The sequence below is a fragment of the Ylistrum balloti genome, unplaced genomic scaffold (assembly GCF_031769215.1).
Source record: "Ylistrum balloti isolate Yb309-2 unplaced genomic scaffold, AGI_CSIRO_Ybal_v1 Utg369694, whole genome shotgun sequence".
NCBI classification, from domain to species: Eukaryota; Metazoa; Mollusca; class Bivalvia; order Pectinida; family Pectinidae; genus Ylistrum; species Ylistrum balloti.
In genome coordinates, this window is record NW_026781928.1 from 67,727 (window position 1) to 90,237 (window position 22,511).

The 22,511-nt window shown below is 35.7% G+C and overlaps 1 protein-coding gene across 1 annotated transcript; it reads left to right on the forward strand.

Moving 5' to 3' along the window:
• Positions 1-1,851: 1,851 nt before the first annotated feature.
• LOC132565129 (hepatoma-derived growth factor-related protein 2-like) lies at positions 1,852-22,043 on the forward strand. Its single transcript, XM_060229739.1, has 19 exons — positions 1,852-2,195; positions 2,807-2,883; positions 3,403-3,538; positions 3,977-4,084; positions 4,458-4,511; positions 5,247-5,369; positions 6,453-6,693; positions 6,996-7,077; positions 8,448-8,540; positions 9,227-9,395; positions 11,810-12,214; positions 13,798-13,904; positions 14,478-14,551; positions 14,829-14,899; positions 16,221-16,322; positions 17,020-17,124; positions 18,022-18,121; positions 18,891-19,765; positions 20,488-22,043. Exons 1-19 carry the CDS (start codon positions 2,121-2,123, stop codon positions 20,746-20,748), a joined length of 3,258 nt encoding a protein of 1,085 aa, XP_060085722.1. The 5' UTR covers positions 1,852-2,120; the 3' UTR covers positions 20,749-22,043.
• The last annotated feature ends 468 nt before the right edge of the window (positions 22,044-22,511 follow it).

Sequence of the window (22,511 nt, forward strand, 5' to 3'; positions counted from 1 at the left end):
CTAATGCTTTTTTTATAGAAAACTTAAAATTTTCCAAAACAGGATGACGATAATTTTCGTCTGGTCTATAAACGGCACATGTTAATAAACTAGTATCCCCTAATTCAACCTGTATCCAAATTACTTCCCCGTCCAGAAATTCCAGATCATTCCTTTTTTAAAGAATTAAAATAATGTACCAAAATACCGCCACCGGAGAAAGTTGTGTCTTTTCCTAGCGGTTCTATAACCCCAGGCAGGATGAGTTCAGAATTGGGTATAATGACATGTAGATGTAAATGTTTAATTTGTTTATAAGATTTTTTTTTATTTCGATTTATTCCCTATACTTCTGACATTCAAATGAAAAACAGATATTTAGTCAGGGACCCGGATTAGTTTCTACATCCATTACAGTACAAACAATAATGATAGAATAAAACAAAAATTTGTATTTTGAAAGTGTGACTGTAAGCACATTCAAATGAGAGAGAATACGCTTGCTCTAACATTAGATATGAAAAGGTTATTGAACAGTATCTGTTCTTTGGAAAAATAATCGACATTTAACATTGCATATTCCATAGTTTTGTCAATAGAAAGTTCTCAATAAAAAATCTAACTACTTTTCTTTGTTTTGCATACTTATACCACTCATTAGTGGCTCTCCCCACTAACACAGTAGTGGACCAGGGGAGGCAACTCTTCCAGTACTGGTCAGAACACAAGATGTAAAAACCTCGCCTGGTACCAACAACCTATATATCACTTCTTAATATGAGTGCTGATTTGTATTACGTGTATTTGAATTTTCATTAAAGAGAATTATCGAAAACTAGCACGTGACAGAAAACAAGGTTTATTTCTATTTTCCACTGTCCGGAACAATTAAACCGGCATCCACAATAACTGATTTCTAACGGGCTAAGATACCTCATCTTTTCTACTTCAACTCACTCTTTCTCAGTCTTCACCTCTGTAAATTTTGTAGTTATTTTAAGACTGTTTTACCTGCTCGTTATAATACGTATATTTTATTTAATTACTTACAGCTGTTAGTATACCCATGGTATCTTACTTTCTATACTATTTACTTCAGTCACATTCCTTTTCCTTTCTTCATTTTGGTTTTCTTTTTTGTATTTATAAGCACGGTTTTGAGAAAAGTTTTCATTTTTGTAACTTTAATCATACACCAGATATAAGTGTTGACCCCTGTAGTGTCGAACACTATAGGAAGGCTCTCAGATCATCTACACACTCAGCCTAGTCCAGCAAAACCTATATATCTCTTAATACATTGTTTAGTTATAAGTCCCGGGGCTATATTTTAACTTTGTAAAAGATACTATTCAGAAATGAAAATGCCCTTCCTCCCTCCCTTTTTTTTTTTAATTAAATCACAAACCAAATTCCAATGCATAATTTATGTAAACGAGTGCTGGGTGTGACGAGCGGACTAACAGACAGACAGAATACGATGAAGCCTACAGTCGTCATGTTTTACAAGTTGGGGATCGACGATAAAATAAAAATTGAAATATGTATATAATTAAAACATTGTTTTAATTTCTGTCCCTGGTGAGCTTCGAATCCTACTATATAATTCAAACTACATCTTTAACCTGAATATTTCAGTTGCAATCAAACATCCCATACGGCTAATATTGAAGGAACACGATAAATGGCAGTTTTGTTTCACGTGAGTCATGAATTGACCTCGTAGTGATTAAAAATAACTTGAAATAAGCTTAATTAAACTTCTGATTACAGTTCGACCGGGGCTACCTATCGAACAGAAACTCGGTCACATAACATAACCACTTCCCGCCAAACTCTGTAAATCTCGCGTGACTTTACGAGATCTAAACGAAGATGGCTGCCTGCATTAGCGGGATGCGGACCAGAGTAAATTAGCGATTTCCAGCACTTCTCTTGGTGCATTGGCGATCGTAATTCGTATCATTAGTCGACATTTTATATCAGTTAAAAATATGATTCGAGAATGTTTTCATATTGCGCCATGCATATAGATCTGTCGCTTGTTCGTTGACTGACAAAGCAGTCTGTCTGATTTCAAGGCCTGACGCCATTTTCATACATTTGCAATATATTGTTCGGCACTACAAACCGGCTTCAAGATGGTGAAGGATGACTATAAACCTGGAGACAAGATATTTGCAAAGATGAAAGGCTTTCCCCATTGGCCTGCTCGGGTACGTCGTTGAATCGACATAAAGACCTGTTTTTTTCACATGCAATTTTATAGCAATCTCCTGATATTTAGAAATAAGGAAAAAAAGATGGTTTTTTTTTGTAAACTGTACACGTGTATATAATCCAGTCAGTAAACGTCTTGATAGAATACATTAACGCCCGAAGTCCATTCACCGTCAGTTTAACCAAGAGTATGAATGATGACAAATACCCGATCTTGTCCTGGCCATCATAAAAAATATGTGTCTGTTGATATTGATAATCGGAGAATACACAGAAAAGCAGGAGAGAAAGCTGAAATTATGTATATAATCACAAGTTACATAAAGATGAAATTCTTCGATTTATACCGACAACACAAAATTTGTGAACTCTAATGGCTTCTGATTAATGTGACCTTGTTATTGAATATTTCATCTTTTGTGTTGTTTTCCATAAAACTTGTTTCAAGGCACCTTTATTAATGCATGTCTTGTACACCTCCTCAACTGATAATCTCTGTTGCACAATTATAATTCTTTACCGTGGCTGATTCAAGAAAAAATAATTTGTATTAAAACTGTTTGCAGAAAAAATATCCATGAACTTTTAACATTAATTTTCTTTACAGATTGATGATTTACCTGATGGAGCAGTCAAGCCACCGAAGGGAAAATATCCTATTTTCTTTTATGGAACACATGAAACGTGAGTTAAACATAATTTTACTAATTTTAGCCCGCCCTTTTAAAAGCAAAAATAGGTCTACAGTGTAGGGTTGGATACAGCTATCAGTGCCATACTGAAATTATCATTTAAAGTAATCATTAAATAGACTAAATACCCTGAAATACACTGTTACTGTTATCAAGATTGGAGACAGTCAACGAAAGGTCAAATTCAACCTACAAATAAAAAACAAATTTCATATGCATGTAATCTCTTCAGCTTAGCATGACATTGATAAGTTCACAACATCAATGAGTCAATTTAGCACATCCATGGTGTATTTCATTGTTTCAATTTAGAAAAAAATAATCCTGATTGTGGTATTGATTCAAGCATAAGAAACAAGTGAATGAATAAGAATAAATCATGGCAGTTATTTTTCACAAAAAATTTCAAACAAAAACTGATTAACTAGAATGTTATCAGAATTTTCAGCTGTATTATTGAATATTGTCCTTGAATAATGATTTACAATACACATGTTCATTTTAATTATAGTGCCTTCCTTGCACCGAAGGATGTATTTCCCTATGAAGAAAACAAAGAAAAATATGCAGTGTTAAAGAAAATAAAAGGATTCAATGAGGGGTTATGGGAGATCACAAACAACCCAAATGTTAAGTTTCAGGGGGCAGTGAGTATGATAATGTTTTTGTTATTTCCCTATTAAGAAATATTGTATATATCACATGTGCTACTTTCCATGTTAGACAAAAACAAGTCTGAAAAATGTTTAAACAAATCAGTAAATCTTGTTTGAGACTAAAATAATTTCTCTACTGATCAAAATTATTTGTACAAATAAACCTTGAAATATACATTTTCTTTCCTGTTAAATTCATCTATCACGATGTCAGGAATTTATTTTCGGGTGTGTGACATAATCTGATGACATTAAAATAGGTATTATAAATACTAGACTATTGCTATGTAAGGTGATAACATGTTAAAGGCTGTAGCCTCTCAAAAGTGACATTTTATGTGGATAAAAATTATTTTGGTAAATCTTCTTTTAACCTATGTAAATATATATGCAGAAAATGTGATTCAAACAACTTTTAATCCTATTCAGCAAAGTTCAGACTCTGCAGATGAGGAACCTGAAGCAGAACAGGTAGAAGAGGAGGAGGAAGAAGAAGGGGAAGAGGAGGAAGAGAAAGTTAAACCTAAAGGGAAAAAGGTTAGATTTCCCCAAATTGACTGTCCACCCAAGAAATAATACTTTTACATATTCTGCATGGAAATATATCCACCTAATACATTTTCTCTTGACTTGAAGCTGAACTGCAGCATTAGACTTAAAACTTTTTTTATCATTTTCGACTACAGTGAAATTGGTTGTCATAGTTTATCTTCGGAATTTCCTGAAAGATTTGCTCACAGATGGGAAACTGCCTTTAAATGCCATTACAACAAAATAAAACATATACTTTTATAAAACTTGCAAGTTTGTGTTCCACAAAAATTGCCATTTGATTGGTTGACACCGGTGATGTTTTTTTTAGTTGGTTTGTAGGCTTATTATTGATTAAATGTGTTGTGATTGTTTTCAGAAACAGCCTGCCAAAGCTAAGGGACCACAAAAGAGAAAGAAAGCTACTGCTGGGGTAGGTGGTTCTGTAGTAAAGGAGATTATCACATAATTACCCTGTCACCAGCGTAATGTCCCACCCTGTCACCAGTGTAATGTCACAAAGTTACCCTGTCACCATTGTAATGTTCCACCCTGTCACCAGTGTAATGTCACATAGTTACCCTGTCACCAGTGTAATGTCCAACCCTGTCACCAGTGTAATGTCACAAAGTTACCCTGTCACCAGTGTAATGTCCCACCCTGTCACCAGTGTAATGTCACATAGTTACCCTGTCACCAGTGTAATGTCACATAGTTACCCTGTCACCAGTGTAATGTCACATAGTTACCTTGTCATCAGTGTAATGTCACATAGTTACCCTGTCACCAGTGTTATGACACCTGTTACATACTTTATTGCACTATTCAAGGTGTGATATGAGAATTTATGGAGCAGAAAATGAAATATCGCCAGAGGCCACAGTCTGTATTTCCTTTGTTAATCAATAATAGTGCAGTAATTGTTTTATTACTTTTCTTACTTTGGAAAGTGAGGCAAATCTCTTCTTGTTCGTTTCTGCCTTGACATTTTGTGTATTATATACCAGGTTTACACAGTCATTTTCACTTGTGTGAATAAACCTTTAACTTGTCTGTTTGTACCTGATTTTTCCTTCCTGTGATGCACTCTATGGGTTAGTTTACTCGGCTTACGTTGATTGTAAGTATGTTTGCGTATTTCTACAATAATATCTCTTATTTCTGACAGGGAAAGCCAGCCAAGCGAGCGAGGAAGGAGTCTGCTGAAGAGGAAGAAGAGGCTGAGGAACCAGAGGAGGATGAAGATTTTGACGATATTGTTTCTCCACCCTCTGATAACTCCGATGATGAAGTGTGTAATTTATACAGAACTTACGTTATAAGATTCTGTTATTTGTCACTTGAATTATAGTATATATACATCACTGCATGCTCCTACCCGAGATATATTATATGAAAATTGTTTGTACTTTGTTTTAAAATCAACAGAACATCTATCGGTCTGCACAGTCCCTTGTTTTTGGACAGTTTCACAGTAAGATTCAATAGACTATAAAAATTGGTAGTCATTTGTTTCTGAAAAGAGCATTTGTAAATTTGTCGTTTTCGAGGGGTTTCATACTTTTCTTTTTAATACTGATGTAATGAAATCATGAAAAATACCCGGAAAATTCAAGAAGAAGAAAAAGGAAAACGTTGGCTGTCTGTAGACTTAGTGAAAATTTAATTCACTTTGCTTCAACCTTTTAGAAGAACATGAATATTTGAACCATGGAGATTAAACAGCTTGTAAGAATAAGAATTTTAAAATATTAAATTTTACATGATGATGCACTTGGTATTCAGATGACAAACAATGCAGGTAAAAGAGTTTCTTAACCGATAGATTGATGTGATAATACTGAAGATATGCTTTCATGTTGATATTTTCATCATGTCTTAACTTGTTCCTGAAGCAGACAAAGATGGTTACATAAAAATAAACCTGCATGAATTTCAGACAAAGCACAGGAATTATTTTAAAATATTGTATGATTCGTTGATGTCAATCATATTTTAATCCCACAATAACTTGGTTTCATATAAATCACGCAGTTCATATGACACTGGGTATTCATGTGTATGTGTGACTTTAAATGTTTTTATCAAAAGAAATTAATTATCTGTATTGTATGTGTAGTTACTCAGTGTCTGCTGGTGATCTTCAAATTTTATACAAACACAAATCTTGTTAATTAGGAAGTTAGATATTAACATGATGTCTAATCCAGATATCAAAAAATCAAAATGACATATAGAATCCAGATTTAAATGAAGAAATAAGACAACCAAAAGGACTGTTACAGGTACCTCTGTGGAAACTGTCCAGTCAGAGTGACAGAAAGTAATAATGATGGAGGACTTAATACAAATCACTTTTTTCACCTTCATACAGGATTTTGATCTTGAAGAAAAAAAGCCTAAAGGTCGAGGTCGTCCCAAGGGATCATCTAAATCCAAAGGAGGCAAGTCAAAGAAAGAATCCTCTGAAGACGAAAGTGAGGATGGAGAGGAGGAAGATAAAGATGACAAGGATGAGGACATGGAGGAGGAAGAAGAAAAACCAAAGAAATCCAAGAAACCTGCTCAGCCTCGACGTCAGAGCAGGGGAGGGGGGTCAAGTAGCAAGAGGGGAGGTAGGTTATAGAGTAAGGGAGGTAGGTTATAGAGTAAGGGAGGTAATTCAGGGTATCAGAATGTAAGGGGTACTCAAGCTGGAGGTAATCTAGGATAGCAGATCATATTATCATCCTGTTTCATTTGAAAACAAATCTTCCTTCTTATTTTAAAAGATTCTCAAGCATTTCATAATATTGTAACAAATATTTATAATATGATGATCTATATATATAGCATAAAAGTTACATTTCTGATAAGTAGAGAATACATCCTATAGTATAAGACTTCACCATTAATGATTTATAATATTTGTATTTAGGACGTGCATCAACTGGAGCAGGAAGAAAGAAGGCAGGGAAAGTGGAGACCATGGTGTCAAGTGCTAGCTCTGACAGTGACAGGTAATAATCTATAGATATACTGTCTACAGGTAAATCTAGTGAGATGATGGTGTTGAGTTACAGCTCTGACAGTGACAGGTAATAATCTAAAGTTATACTGTCTACAGGTAAATTTAGTGAGATGATGGTGTTGAGTTACAGCTCTGACAGTGACAGGTAATAATCTAAAGTTATACTGTCTACAGGTAAATCTAGTGAGATGATGGTGTTGAGTTACAGCTCTGACAGTGACAGGTAATAATCTATAGATATACTGTCTACAGGTAAATCTAGTGAGATGATGGTGTTGAGTTACAGCTCTGACAGTGACAGGTAATTGTCTAAAGAAATACTGACTACAAGTTAATTTAGTGGAGCTTAGACTGATGAAACTCTAATCCTGAAGCATCATTTTGAATCAAGAAGGCAGTGAAAGTTAAAGGGTTGGTTATAGTGTGGATGGGGCGGTTATAGTGTGGATGGGTTGATTATAGTGTGGATGGGGCGGTTATAGTGTGGATGGGTGGTTATAGTGTGGATGGGGTGGTTATAGTGTGGATGGGACGGTTATAGTGTGGGTGGGGCGGTTATAATGTGGATGGGGCGGTTATAGTGTGGGTGGGGCGGTTATAGTGTGGATGGGGCGGTTATAGTGTGGGTGGGGCGGTTATAGTGTGGGTGGGGCAGTTATAGTGTGGATGGGGCGGTTATAGTGTGGAGGGGCGGTTATAGTGTGGGTGGGGTGGTTATAGTGTGGATGGGGTGGTTATAGTGTGGGAGGTGGAGGTCTACAGTGATAGCCATCTTATATAGATATTTATATTTACGTTGAGGACTGGCTATAAATAGTTGTATATGATGGAAATGGCTAAAAAAATGTGCCTCATTTCTCCAATCACCACGCTAGATTTGTTGTGTAACATTCTTGTTTTAATTCATAAACTGACAGACTGTTGTTGTTGTTGTTGTTGTTGATAGTTTAACACATGCCAGTGGAGCTTTGATCGTTTCACTTGTGATGTTATATTATTTTAACCTCACACATTTCACAATATGTCACAGAAAGGCTGCATGTGGTTGAAGGATTAGGATCTGAAATCCATTATTATGTCTAGATAAGCTTGAGAGAAGAATGTGCTGCCTTCAAGCCAATGAATAATCTGTTCAGTCCCACGAAAATTTCAATATCTGACTTGTGTTTTACGACATAACTTTATAAAATGTGAAAATATGTAATACCCATCATCTGCTATAGTCCCATTAAAGAAATTTTAATTTCATTATTTTAGTCCATCATGAAGTTACCATGAAACTTTCAACAATCTGTTCTGAGGTAGAGATGCCTTTATGGTGGTGTACTGATCTTTACTTATCATTGATTGATGTTGTAGTGATGGCTCTGAGGATGGGGTTAGTAGCTGGAAAAAGAAAGATGCAGAAAGGAAGAAAGCAATGGAACAGAAGATAAAGGAAGCAGAAGAGAAGTAAGTGATTATGTCAGGAATCCTATAGATTTTATCTCCTCTCCCCGCAGTGACAGGGAGGGAAACCTTTACTAAAATCACTAATTGTTAATGTTTTAAAAGTTGCTTCTGCATTCACAGATCTTCAGATTAAAATGTTGAGTTCAGAGCATAACTTTGCTTGCATTAAAAGTAAGATTATAAAACTTGGTGTATACATTGGTCATACAAGATTATGTGCTTTAGGGTCTGTAATCCATTAATTATAGAATTAATGCTGTTTGGTAAAACTTTTGTAAGCATTCATCAGGTTCACTTTTACTTTTATTGGTAGATAAACAGGTACTAAAACTGTATCTTACCTTGTTAAAGCTAAATAGAAATGTTAACAATTGTCCCTACATTGTGACTGTATAGAGGAGCAAAACTTCAGAATGTGCCCGTTATTGAGCTGTCTTGTTCCTTGTTTCATTATGTGACACCATTCCAATTAAAGAAAAGTAAGCTATCACTAATGTTACTTATGGTCTACTAATTGATCAAATGCCGTCTTCTCTGGAACTATTTTGATAATTATTATACTTATTTTTTACAGCTTTTAAGCATCACTCCCTCAGTATTATTAAAATACCCCAATCTTAGTCTATATCATTGGTAACAGCGATGAATTGCATGTAGATGTAAAACATCCAATTATTTTGGTGTAGACGTCTGAAGGAGGAGGCGGAGAGGATAAAAAAGATCCATGAGGAAGTGGCGAAGGAGAGAGAGGAGCAGGAAGAGGAGGAAGAAGAGGAGAAACCCAAGAAAGCCTCGCCAAAACGACCTGCCAAACCTGCCGCTAAACGTAGGAGTAAAAAAGATGAAGATACTGAGGTAGGATTAGAGGATGGTTGATCTTATTATCATGTGATAAGGCTAGGGAGGCAATACATCTTACTCAGAGTCAATAGTGTTAGCTTATTACAGGACAATTAAATACCATTAAGATCAATATCTCAGAATATTTTTCTTCAGGGTGGAAATGTCAATGAATAGTGGTTCTTACAACACAACCAGTAGCTGAATTTTCTACAGTACATTGTTACCATCTTGTGTTTTTTTGGTGGTGGTGGGGGTGTCTATAATCTGTTTACCATCTTGTGTTTTTTTGGTGGTGGTGGTGGGTGTCTATAATATGTTTACCATCTTGTGTTTTTTTTGGTGGTGGGGGGGGGTGTCTATAATCTGTTTACCATCTTGTGTTTTTTTGGTTGGAGAGGGGGAGTGTCTATAATCTGTTTACCATCTTGTGTTTTTTTGGTTGGAGAGGGTGAGTGTCTATAATCTGTTTACCATCTTGTGTTTTTTTGGTGGTGGGGGGGAGTGTCTATAATCTGTTTACCATCTTGTGTTTTTTTGGTTGGAGAGGGGGAGTGTCTATAATCTGTTTACCATCTTGTGTTTTTTTGGTGTTGGGATGGAGGGGAGTGTATAATCTGTTTACCATCTTGTGTTTTTTTGATGGTGGGGTGGGGGGGAGTGTCTATAATCTGTTAACCATCTTGTCATACTATTTTAGACCTTAGTGTACATTGGATTATAGTACAGTCTAAAAAGTTGGTAGATTCTTTACCATCTCAAATGTTACATAAGTACGCTCCACACTGGTCATTTGTGTGATGACGGTGACTGTGTAGTCATCAGAACGTCACACTCTAATCTTCTACTGGTTGTGTTATAAGATGAAGGTGACTGTGTAGTCATCGAAACGTCACACTCTAATCTTCTACTGGTTGTGTTATAAGATGAAGATGACTGTGTAGTCATCGAAACGTCACACTCTAATCTTCTACTGGTTGTGTTATAAGATGATGGTTACCGTGTAGTCATCGAAACGTCACACTCTAATCTTCTACTGGTTGGTTGTGTTATAAGATGAAGGTGACTGTGTAGTCATCAAAAACGTCACACTCTAATTTTTCTACTGGTTGTGTTATAAGATGATGGTTACCGTGTAGTCATCGAAACGTCACACTCTAATCTTCTACTGGTTGGTTGTGTTATAAGATGAAGGTGACTGTGTAGTCATCAAAAACGTCACACTCTAATCTTCTACCGGTTGTGTTATAAGAACTTCTTTTCTATTAGCATGAATTAGTAATGATATTGTATATATATTATTATAAAACGGGCCTATAATGAGTATTGTAAATTGTTATATCTTTACTGAATCTTGGCAATGTACAGTTTATAGATTAACTGACTGACTTACTCACCTGGCGGTATCTTTGATATATATACTCTGTCAACTGTATCTTACCATCTGATCCTAGTCCTTCAGAGTGAAGGGGGACAGGGTACATTGAAGGGTAGTCAAGTGAAAAAACCTTATAATTAATTCTATTGTATAGTTATCACATCTGTATGTATTGTATAGTTATCACATCTGTATGTATTGTATAGTTATCACATCTGTATGTATTGTATAGTTATCACATCTGTTTGTATTGTACAGTTATCACATCTGTATGTATTGTACAGTTATCACATCTGTATGTATTGTACAGTTATCACATCTGTATGTATTGTACAGTTATCACATCTGTATGTATTGTACAGTTATCACATCTGTATGTATTGTACAGTTATCACATCTGTATGTATTGTACAGTTATCACATCTGTATGTATTGTACAGTTATCACATCTGTATGTATTGTATAGTTATCACATCTGTTATCACATCTGTATGTATTGTATAGTTATCACACCTGTAGGTATTGTATAGTTATCACACCTGTAGGTATTGTACAGTTATCACATCTGTATGTATTGTATAGTTATCACACCTGTAGGTATTGTATAGTTATCACACCTGTAGGTATTGTACAGTTATCACATCTGTATGTATTGTATAGTTATCACACCTGTAGGTATTGTACAGTTATCACACCTGTAGGTATTGTATAGTTATCACATCTGTTATCACATCTGTATGTATTGTATAGTTATCACACCTGTAGGTATTGTATAGTTATCACACCTGTAGGTATTGTACAGTTATCACATCTGTATGTATTGTATAGTTATCACATCTGTATGTATTGTACAGTTATCACATCTGTATGTTTTTAGATGATCTTGGTTACGTTCAACATTATTTTCATTATATAAGTCTCAAAAATAAATTTTGAAATTGTTAAACTCTGATAAAATTGAGTGAGTTGACAACATAGACTAATCTGATGTGTACAATTGGATGATTATGAAAAATCTGTAATATATTTTCTATTTAAATACAATTTACAGAGTAGAAAAAAAGACAAGAAAAAGGGAAAAACAAAAAAGGCAAAGAAAATGGAGGATTCAGACCAAGAAAGTGACAATGAAGAAGTGAAGAAGGAGATGTCTGAAGATGAGGAGGAAAAAGATGTGATTGCAGAGGAAAAAGATAATTCTGAGGAAGAGAAGAAAGGAGAAGAGGAGGAGGAAGTAGCAGAAGAAGAGAAAGTAGAAGTGAAGGAAGAAGTAGATGATGTTGAACAAAGTAATAAGGAAATGGAGAGTGAAGTTAAAACTAGGACTGAAAGTGACAGTGAAGAGAAAAAAGTTAAAACAGAAAAAAGTTCTAAAGGGTCCAAATCTTCTGATTCTAAATCGAAGGAAAAAGCACAGTCTAAAGAAAAAACACAATCCAAGGAAAAATCACAACAGGTAATTATCTTGGTTGTATAATCAATGCTATGTATAGAGATTGACAGCTTCAATATTTGTTGATCTGTAGTGATTTCATTCCATTTCTCATTGTTTACTGTGGTCCACATTTTCTAAGGACTAGATCTGTCATTTTAAAAATATGATGGGAAGTGTTTCTCCTATTTCTGTTTGGTTTTCAGCTATCAACAATTAATATTTTTATCAATTTTTCCCATTCCTCAAAAGTAACAGTCCTGCTACTGTCATAATTGGTGAGAGACTTGTTTCCAGTATCGTTACCTCAGTGTTGTTGGCTGTAGGCTGGAAGTCTTACAGCACAGGTTTTCAAAGATGTGGTTTGATGAAGAATATCTTGGATCTCATAAGGGTGATATTTCATATTCTGGTGTGAAGGTTGACAATGAGGGGGTCCCAATGGCTCTGTAGGTACTACACATTTTCTGACACAATGTTGTATGATGGCAAAAACCATTCAATTCCATTTCTTTATTAAGTCACCTGAGATAAAGTCTGTTGGTGACCGTAAACAATTCAACATTTTCAATTTCTTCTCAAAAACCCTCGATCCAATTTCAATGAAATTTTTGCAGAAGCCTTCCCTGGCCCAAGATGAACCAAAATTGTGAATTATACAGTCCACTTGGGTGGGGCCAAAAAGGGATTAAATTGACTTAAATTTAAAAAATCTTCTTCTCAACGTCAGAATCAAATGCTCTTCATGAATGAAAGCATCTTAAGGTGCTTTAATTACCAAAATGAGTCTCACATTTCTTCCTAGGAGGAAGGTTTTTTTAGACTTTTCTGTAATTTTCATATGAAAAATTGTATTTTTGAGCATAATGTCGGTTATTTTCCGCTGGAAATAACTTCATAATAAGAATTTTTCAGTATAGGATGACAGTTTTGATGGTATGCATGTATTGACACTGACTGTCTATATTCAGTGTCACATTTTCTATTTCATGACACTTGATAACTACCCTTTAACATTTATATTCAATATTGCTTATCTCAGGTGGCCATCACGGCTGCTAGGCCTCTTGTTTTTCATATATGATACATTTTTTGTTAGTAAAAATTATAACCCCCACCCCAATCCCAAACACCCAACACTCTCCCACAATAAAGTTAGAGGGGTGTGTACTGGAATCAGGTTGTCAGTCTGTCCATCCATCAGTACCGGCTTCTCCTAAAACTACTGAATTGGTTTCAATGATACTTGTTGGCTATAATCCATGTGTAATCTAGATCAGGTTGAATGACTAATCTAAATGGTGAATCGTATCATATTGAGAAAGTATGTATAAAAAATTGAATCGGAGTTAAGTTTTGTGATATGATTGAAGGAATAATTTAACACCTTCATTAGACGACTACAACCACGGGCGAATATCTAAGGTGTGTGGTTATATCTGTGCCTGAGGCAGTTTATGTTTATTAGATTACATGATACAACTTCGGGGATTATACTGCATATTAAAATGCTGATCAATAATAAATACAATGCTAGATTGTTTGACGTTAACTGGAGAGAATAGGTGCTGTAATAGCAATTATAGTGTCAGAATGTTTTTGATCAGCATGAGGAAAGAAGACGGGAGGAGGAGAGGGAGGAAAAAGCTAGGGCAGAAAGAGAAGCCGAGAGAAGACGGCGGATCGAGAAGGAGAAGGAACGAGTTCGAAAATTGTAAGTAATCGATTGAAAAACAAAACAACTTGAGGCAGAAATTGTATTATTGTAAATTAAAGAAGGATAGAACCATCAGTTGTAGAAAGGTTTAGCCTCAGTAGCATAGAATGTTTTAAATATCAGTGGTAAAGGTGTTGGTCTGGCTAAGGTTGTAGGAATCTGAACGGCCCGACTATTGTAAACAAGGTCAATAAAGCTGTAGATGTGTCGGTAGATATAATGAAGTTAATGCCTGATGTTTGTACACTTTTGTTTAAGACTGCGTTTAACTCATCACAGAAAACTTTCTTAAGTACCTTAATTATTTCCAGTTGATATGCCAAAGCATTCATTGAAATTCTACCTATTATTTGAGTCCTGGTAATCAAAACACACGTTTAAGATATAAACTCATGTTCTCACCTGGTTAAGATGGCAAGAAAAAAAAGACTAAAAGTAAAAGTGAAAAGTGGAAACTTCACATCATTTGACAGATTTATATCTGATTTAGATTATTTTGTTAAAAAATTGATTTTTGAAGTGAGGACTATTTAAAATATCCTTAGTAATGACATTTTTTTCTTATTTCAGTAAAGAAAAAGAAGAAGAGAAGGAGAGAAAAAAACGTGAAAAATACGAACAGAAGAAAAAAGATAAAATCAACTGTAAGTTTGAGGCATCATTTTACTGCCTTCATTTTACTGCCTTTTAGTTTTGTCCATTGAGAATTAGGGCAAAAATGAAACATTGGTTGATGTGCTAAAAATATTGGTGAAATATTCCAGGTATATCTATTGAAATAATTGTGCATTTAAAACTGTGCAACATGAAAAAATTTAATGCGGGGGCTTATAATATCCTGTACAGTGGATTGTGGATTGTCCTTTTAGTGTTTCAGTATAATATCAATACTTAATATCATGGTTATTACTTTTCTTTCAGTCATACAAACTGAAACTAAACTAGTAGCGATGGACAAAGAGATAAAAAAGTGTGTCCAGAAAGATTCTGTGGTAAGTTGGTTTATTTACCTGACAGCGTCCCTATGTTACAAGTTTGTTTATTTACCTGACAGCGTCCCTGTGTTACAAGTGTGTTTATTTACCTGATTATAAGCGTCCCTGTGTTACAAGTTTGTTTATTTACCTGACAGCGTCCCTGTGTTACAAGTGTGTTTATTTACCTGACAGCGTCCCTGTGTTACAAGTTTGTTTATTTACCTGACAACGTCCCTGTGTTACAAGTTTGTTTATTTACCTGATTATAAGCGTCCCTGTGTTACAAGTTTGTTTATTTACCTGACAGCGTCCCTGTGTTACAAGTTTGTTTATTTACCTGACAGCGTCCCTGTGTTACAAGTTGGTTTATTTACCTGATTATAAGCGTCCCTGTGTTACAAGTTTGTTTATTTACCTGACAGCGTCCCTGTGTTACAAGTTCGTTTATTTACCTGATTATAAGCGTCCCTGTGTTACAAGTTTGTTTATTTACCTGACAGCGTCCCTGTGTTACAGGTTTATTTATTTACCTGACAGCGTCCCTGTGTTACAGGTTTGTTTATTTACCTGATTGTAAGCGTCCCTGTGTTACAAGTTTGTTTATTTACCTGACAGCGTCCCTGTGTTACAAGTTTGTTTATTTACCTGACAACGTCCCTGTGTTACATGTTGGTTTATTTACCTGACAGCGTCCCTGTGTTACAAGTTTATTTATTTACCTGACAGCGTCCCTGTGTTACAAGTTTGTTTATTTACCTGACAGCGTCCCTGTGTTACAAGTTTGTTTATTTACCTGACAGCGTCCCTGTGTTACAAGTTTGTTTATTTACCTGACAGCGTCTCTGTGTTACAAGTTTGTTTATTTACCTGACAGCGTCCCTGTGTTACAAGTTTGTTTATTTACCTGACAGCGTCCCTGTGTTACAAGTTTGTTTATTTACCTGACAGCGTCTCTGTGTTACAAGTTTGTTTATTTACCTGACAGCGTCCCTGTGTTACAAGTTTGTTTATTTACCTGACAGCGTCCCTGTGTTACTTGTGTGGTATAGGTCTGTTTCTTACATATTAACATTTCAGTTATAACTGTCTTGAGTAAATTGTTATTAGATCGGAGGAGTAACATTTTGAGTCACTTGTACACACAAGTCAATGTCAACGGCCAACTGTTTGGAATATCCAAGAGGAAGTTTGCTCTCATTCAAAACTTCCAGCATGAAGAAAATGTATCATCTGAATCCACAGATTTATTCAGAAATACCATATCCTTGTTAATATAACTATCGCTTCCCTGTTAAATGTAGATCTGTTTTAGCTGTTTTTTACTGTTATTTTACAGGATGTTGACAAATGTCTCGCGATCATGGATGATCTGAATACGCTTCCAGTCAATCAAGTACTACTGAAGAAAAACCCAGACATCATGAAAACCATTAAAATGGTAATTACAGTGTAGCTATATACAGTAAAATCTTGTCTACATGGCTTTATGTTGTAGTTGCTTCTCACAAAAACAGGTTAAAAAGAATCTATCTTTTGTGTAAGTAAAACGTAAAGGAAGTTTAATTCATCTAGAGAGTGGTATTCTAGCTTTATAGTTACAAGCAACAATTCATAGAAGCATTAAGCATGTCATGAAAAATTATCAGTCAATATTTTTATTCTGTAACTGTTATGTTACAAGGCCACATCATAAATATTGTAAGTTGTGTAATAACACTGTTGTGATATCTTAGATCAGTCATGTCTAGATGACGTTACATGTCTCTGTGAAAAAAGTATGGTCTGTCTTATAGGGAAATTAATTTGAGAATTTTCGCTTCTTTTTACAGAAGTATGAGTTGTATGTGAAATGAAATCTTCCACTTGCATTGATGCGATACTGAATTCATTAAACTGGTTAAATAGAGCTCATTCTATAAATTCCATATTCTATCGACACGCTTGTAAGATTGCCTGTATGGCACTGAACATTGAGATGTGCTGAAGTGATTATCTTTGATAAAAAAAAAAAAAAAACAAGAAACAGTTATCCTCAGCTTCCACAACTTGGCTGAGTATCTCAAAAAGTGTAAGAGGGCATTATAATTACTGTTGCAGTTGTTTAATTCTTGAATACTTGTTTTCTTTTTCTACAGATTAGAAAATTTAAAGGTAGTGACAGAATTCGGAAAAAAGCAGAACTAATTTATCACAAATTTAAAGCTTTCTTCCTGGCTGGAGATGTAGATATGGGAACCCCGGTAAGTCATTAACCATTGATTTAGAAAAAAAACTCTGATATAGGTCCAATAATAATTTTATTTACCTGAGCACTGAATTGTGTTTCTGGAATTTAAGGTTATTTATAGAACTGTAAATGCCATAATTAAACACTTTAATGTATCTTTATACATTCCCTGCACTTTTTTTATTGTCGTATACAGATTACTGCCCAATTTTGCTGAAAGTTATGTAATTACTGACAGTAATTAACAATGTAACTACACAGTAATATTTTTTTATGTATAATTAAAACACTGTCATTTACAATTCATCAAATTGTGCTTTTTTATGTGTTGTGGTTAAAATATTGTTTGTTAAAGCATATTTTTAATTAATTGATACGTAGTGTAGATAAATCTCACAAAACTCACTCGTTCTAAATTTCATGTGGACGTATGAATTCATGGACTAAAGTTTTAACAAAATAAAAAAACTTCATAACCCATTGAAAATCAACAATTTTACATCATTAACAAGTGGCATTGCTATGTTAATGTTACTATAAATCCATAAATAGTGATGATTGGTGTGGATAATGATGATCAGTATGAACAGTGATGATTGATGTGAATAGTGATGATCGGTATGATCAGTGATGATTGGTGTGAATAGTGATGATTGGTATGAACAGTGATGATTGGTGTGAATAGTGATGATCGGTATGAACAGTGATGATTGGTGTGAATAGTGATGATCAGTATGAACAGTGATGATTGGTGTGAATAGTGATGATCGGTATGAAAAGTGATGATCAGTATGAACAGTGAGGATTGTTATAAATATGTGATGGCTAGCAACATCTGTCCATTAAGAAGTCTTAGAATTATGTCCATTTAATCATTTTCTAGGATATTTCTGGTATTTCTTTATTTCAGACAACTCCCAAGGACTCGGGACACAGACGACATCACCATAAACAGGTGGAGGTTATGAAAGAACGTGAAAATAAAGAAAATGAAATCTCTCAACCTATAGGTAAGCTGTGATGTACTGTAGCCATGAACACATTAACATATCAGTACCACAAACTGTTATAAAAACAGTGTTAGAATCACTCTATTGATTCTGTTAGGGCAATATGGGTGACAGAAGTAATCACATTACTAAAACATTTATCGTACTGAAATAGAATTGAATGAAAGGGTCCTAAGCATGCTTTCTCAAAATTTCAAAGTTCTTTACCCAACAAGTTTTCAGTTGTGCTTAGGTGGGAGAAAATAGAATTGTTCATGCCCTTGGGGAGGGGTCAGGGGATCTGATCTTGAGAGGAAAGTTATGTTGGCAAACAAGGCCTGTTGACTTTGTAACTTCGTAATCTTCTCCCGAGCATTTGGATATGCCTATCTGACCAAAAAGGGAGTGATTGATGTTTTGATAAACATGTTGATGTGTGCTTTGTATTGTTGATGTGTGCTTTATGTTGTTGATGTGGAGTGGTTATGCACAGTGAATCACTTCCTTCTCAACTGAAGGATGAGACTAGGAAATGTCTGAAGCTAAAAGCATGCCTACATCTATCTAAGGTTAGAGATAAACTCTGCTCTTTAACAATATTTCTTTGTATTTTGCATTTAGTAGTCATCTTGTTGACCTGTTTTTCTTGCTGTATGAAACACCTTTGCTGAAAGAAAGTGATTCTGCTGTGAGAAACTTTAGTATGAGGAAGAGAAATGAAAAGTATTTAGTAAAAGCTTCACTCAAATTATGCTTAGATGTTAAACTCTGACTTGTGTTTTTTAAACAGATATTCCAGACTCCTTACCTGCTCTTCCCACCATTGTCCCTGTAGAGGAGGACAAAGTCCCTTCTGTGGAAGGAACAGGCGACTCGGAGCCCGTTAACAGCACGGCTGATCTCAACAACAGGCTAAGCGATAATGGTGTAGGGGAGACAACTCAAAGTGAATCTGTATCCCCATCTAATGACATACAAAATAACAGTCCTATTCAGTCAAACAATGCAGTGAAAGAACCATCTTTAGATGGTGGAGGGGGTAAAACAGATCAGCCTGCAATACAGGGTGAAACTGTAGGAGGGAATGAAACAGAAGATCAGACCCCACAAGGTCTTGGTTTTACTGTTGGACTAGGGGAAACAAACCCGTCATCATTTTCATTTGGCTGGGGTGGTTCGGATCAGCAAATTCCAGGATTAGGTGGACCTATTGTTGTAACTAAAACAGACACTCAAACAGTACCAGGATTACCTGGTAATGGGAGGTTAACGGATCAGCCGTCATTACCAGGCATATCTGTAAATAACAATAGTGCTCCCGCTGTAAACAATCTCAGTGCAGACTTAGAAAAAATCAGTAGTGTTCTCGACAAGATGGACGAGATGGATGACGAGGAAGACAATCAATCTGAGGTGGAGGGAGAAAGCAAGTCTGATGTGAACAAGATGGTCCTATCGGGGGTGGAGAGCATCTCTGGTGACAGCGGCGATGATATGGAAATTGATTCACCTGATGAAGGTGAAACAGATAAGGGAGATAAATCCGAGGGTGGCAGTCAGTCAGATGATCTCTCTCATTCCATGCAGCAAGCTGCACAGGAGGCAGCTAAGTATTCAGCACAAGCAGAATTCCCAGACGATACAGAAGACATGATGGAAGATCAGGTAGGGGCAATTAAACCAAATATACACCTTGGTATTCTGGTGGATTATCTGTGTTAATAGATAGTATTGTGTTCATATATACAGTATATAGTACAAGTGTGTGTGGGAGGGCTGGAACAGAATGTTCACTGGCAGAATGTGTATAGTCCATTTATCTCCACACTAACTGATCAACTCCTGTTATAACTGGACTGTATTGTTGTCACTTGTAGAATGTTTTGTGACTTCACTTTGGGGAATTAGTTTTTTAGCTTTCCTATTCAAAAAAGGGGAACAGGGGGAGCTAAGACAGTCTCCCCAGCTTAGTCTTCATTTGACCATAAAATTAAAAAAGAAAGTTATGCATGTTTTTCCACACATTTCCAAAATCTCAAATGTCAAGGAGCTGTTGATTATTAAATAACTTGTGGAACATTAATACAAATTATTATCAATATGCAAAAGCATTATTTTTTATTTTCATGGGGTCCAAAAGGGGGGAATTTTTGAAGCAATTCTGGATCACAAATGTCAATGTGTCATTGATCATTTAACAGTTAAAGCACTAATATGAATTATAATTAGCAATATTCTCAACCATATTTTTTTATATTCATGAGGCCCTAAAGGGATAAATTTGTATTTACTGAAATATGTCACCAATAGGTAAGTGATGGTGAACAGCTCTCGTTAGTAAAGAGATTATACTAAGTAGATATTTCTGATGTGACTTTTTGTTGTAGGAGAGGATTGATCTTGATGCCAGGATTGCTGCCATCATTAAGGGAACAGAAACATTCTCAGCACAGCCTGTGTATGATCCCACACAGGCTCCGTTTGAGTCGGGATATCCTCCTCCTAAGAAGGAAAAAGTGAAAGCAGAGGAGGAGAAACCAACAGAGACTAAGGAACCAGAGAAAGAATCTTCAGAGGAGAAAGATTCGGACTCGGAATCAGATCCAGCCATGGACGATGATGAGTTGCATAGTTTGTTAGGAGTTTAGTGAAGTGACACTTGTAACAAATTCTTTTGTGCTGGCAATTTTATTTCTTTGGAATGTAAAATGTGATTCATCAGTGACCTGATACTATGTGTGGCGCTGATAACAAAGCATGTTCTTGTAAATTTGACATAGAACTTTGTTTTGTAGTTTGCCATAGAAAATTGTGTTCTTGGAGTATTTAGCTTCTCACTTCTCAGTTGCAGCATCATGTGTTGTTATTCTCAGAAAATTGTAGTGAACAGATGATTTTTGGGAATAATCTAGTTGGTTAATGACCAACTTGATAACAATGTATTATTGTGATATCGTAATCTGATATGGATCTCAGTTAACAGTTAGAATGATACAATCACAGTTAATCTGATAACAGAATCCAGTGTTGTGAGCTGAACTCATTTTTATGGAACGCACGTTTTTAAATCTAGGATCTATGTCAAGTCATGAAGTCCAAATGAAGAAGTTACTGGTATCATTTTTTTTATATATTGAGAAAAGGACGTGAAGTGTATTTATACTGAATGAAATACGAAACAGACTTTTTTAAAACTCTTAATCATTCTTCAATGCATCGTCATATCTCGTATCACTCTCATTAAGTATAATGTCGACTTAAGATGAAGGCAATTAAAAATGTGAACCAAGTTTTCTTGTTTAGTGAATCTTAATCAGGAGAATGAGCTCTCCATCCGACAAAATATTCTTCCTGCAGATGGCAAAGCAGGACTTGTAAAACAGGGACCAGATCCTTGAGGCTGAAAGGAGTGTGGAAGGATTCATGATAAAAATTTCATTACATCTTGTATATAATATCAGTATACTGGACATTCAGTAAACCCTTGATAGTCTGTTTTTCAATCTCAAAATGTATTTACAATCGAGTTTGAAGGGAGATATACATATAAGAACCTGTCACATCTTCTTCATAGATGATTTGACCATTCTGATTTGTGATTTGACTTCTGAAATTGTCCATTGTCAAGGGTCAAATGAATTACCTGTGAAGTCTAGCTGGAAGGAGTCAAACATGAGTTTATTAACAATAAAAACATGATTATGTTGTAGCAATATGGAATTGATGCATGGTAAGGGGTTGTTGGAGGGATTGGGTAAGGCAACAGGATGTGTAAGGAGTTATGAAAAAAATACAATTAAATTAACCGCTGATAAATATCCCTGACCCTATATTTGTTTGTATATGCACCACTCATGTATCGGATATATATGTGGAGTATTAGACAGACACCAAGCATCACTGTTACAACATCTGGAACATCAATAAAGAGAGACAGCATTATTGTTGTATCCTGTTTCTGTTCTGTAGAAAGCGTGATACATAGATAAAGCCATCTGCCACTGCACGGTAGTCAAGACTACAGCCACTCCCAACTACATGGTAGTCTAGGCTACAGCCACTCCCAACTACGTGGTGGTAAGAGAGAGCTACAGTCGGTAGTCAAGACTACAGCCACTCCCAACTACATGGTAGTCTAGGCTACAGCCACTCCCAACTACGTGGTAGTCTAGGCTACAGCCACTCCCAACTACGTGGTAGTCAAGGCTACAGCCACTCCCAACTACTTGGTGGTCTAGGCTACAGCCACTCCCAACTACGTGGTAGTCTAGGCTACAGCCACTCCCAACTACGTGGTGGTCTAGGCTACAGCCACTCCCAACTACGTGGTGGTCTAGGCTACAGCCTCCCAACTACATGGTAGTCTAGGCTACAGCCTCCCAACTACGTGGTGTTCTAGGCTACAGCCACT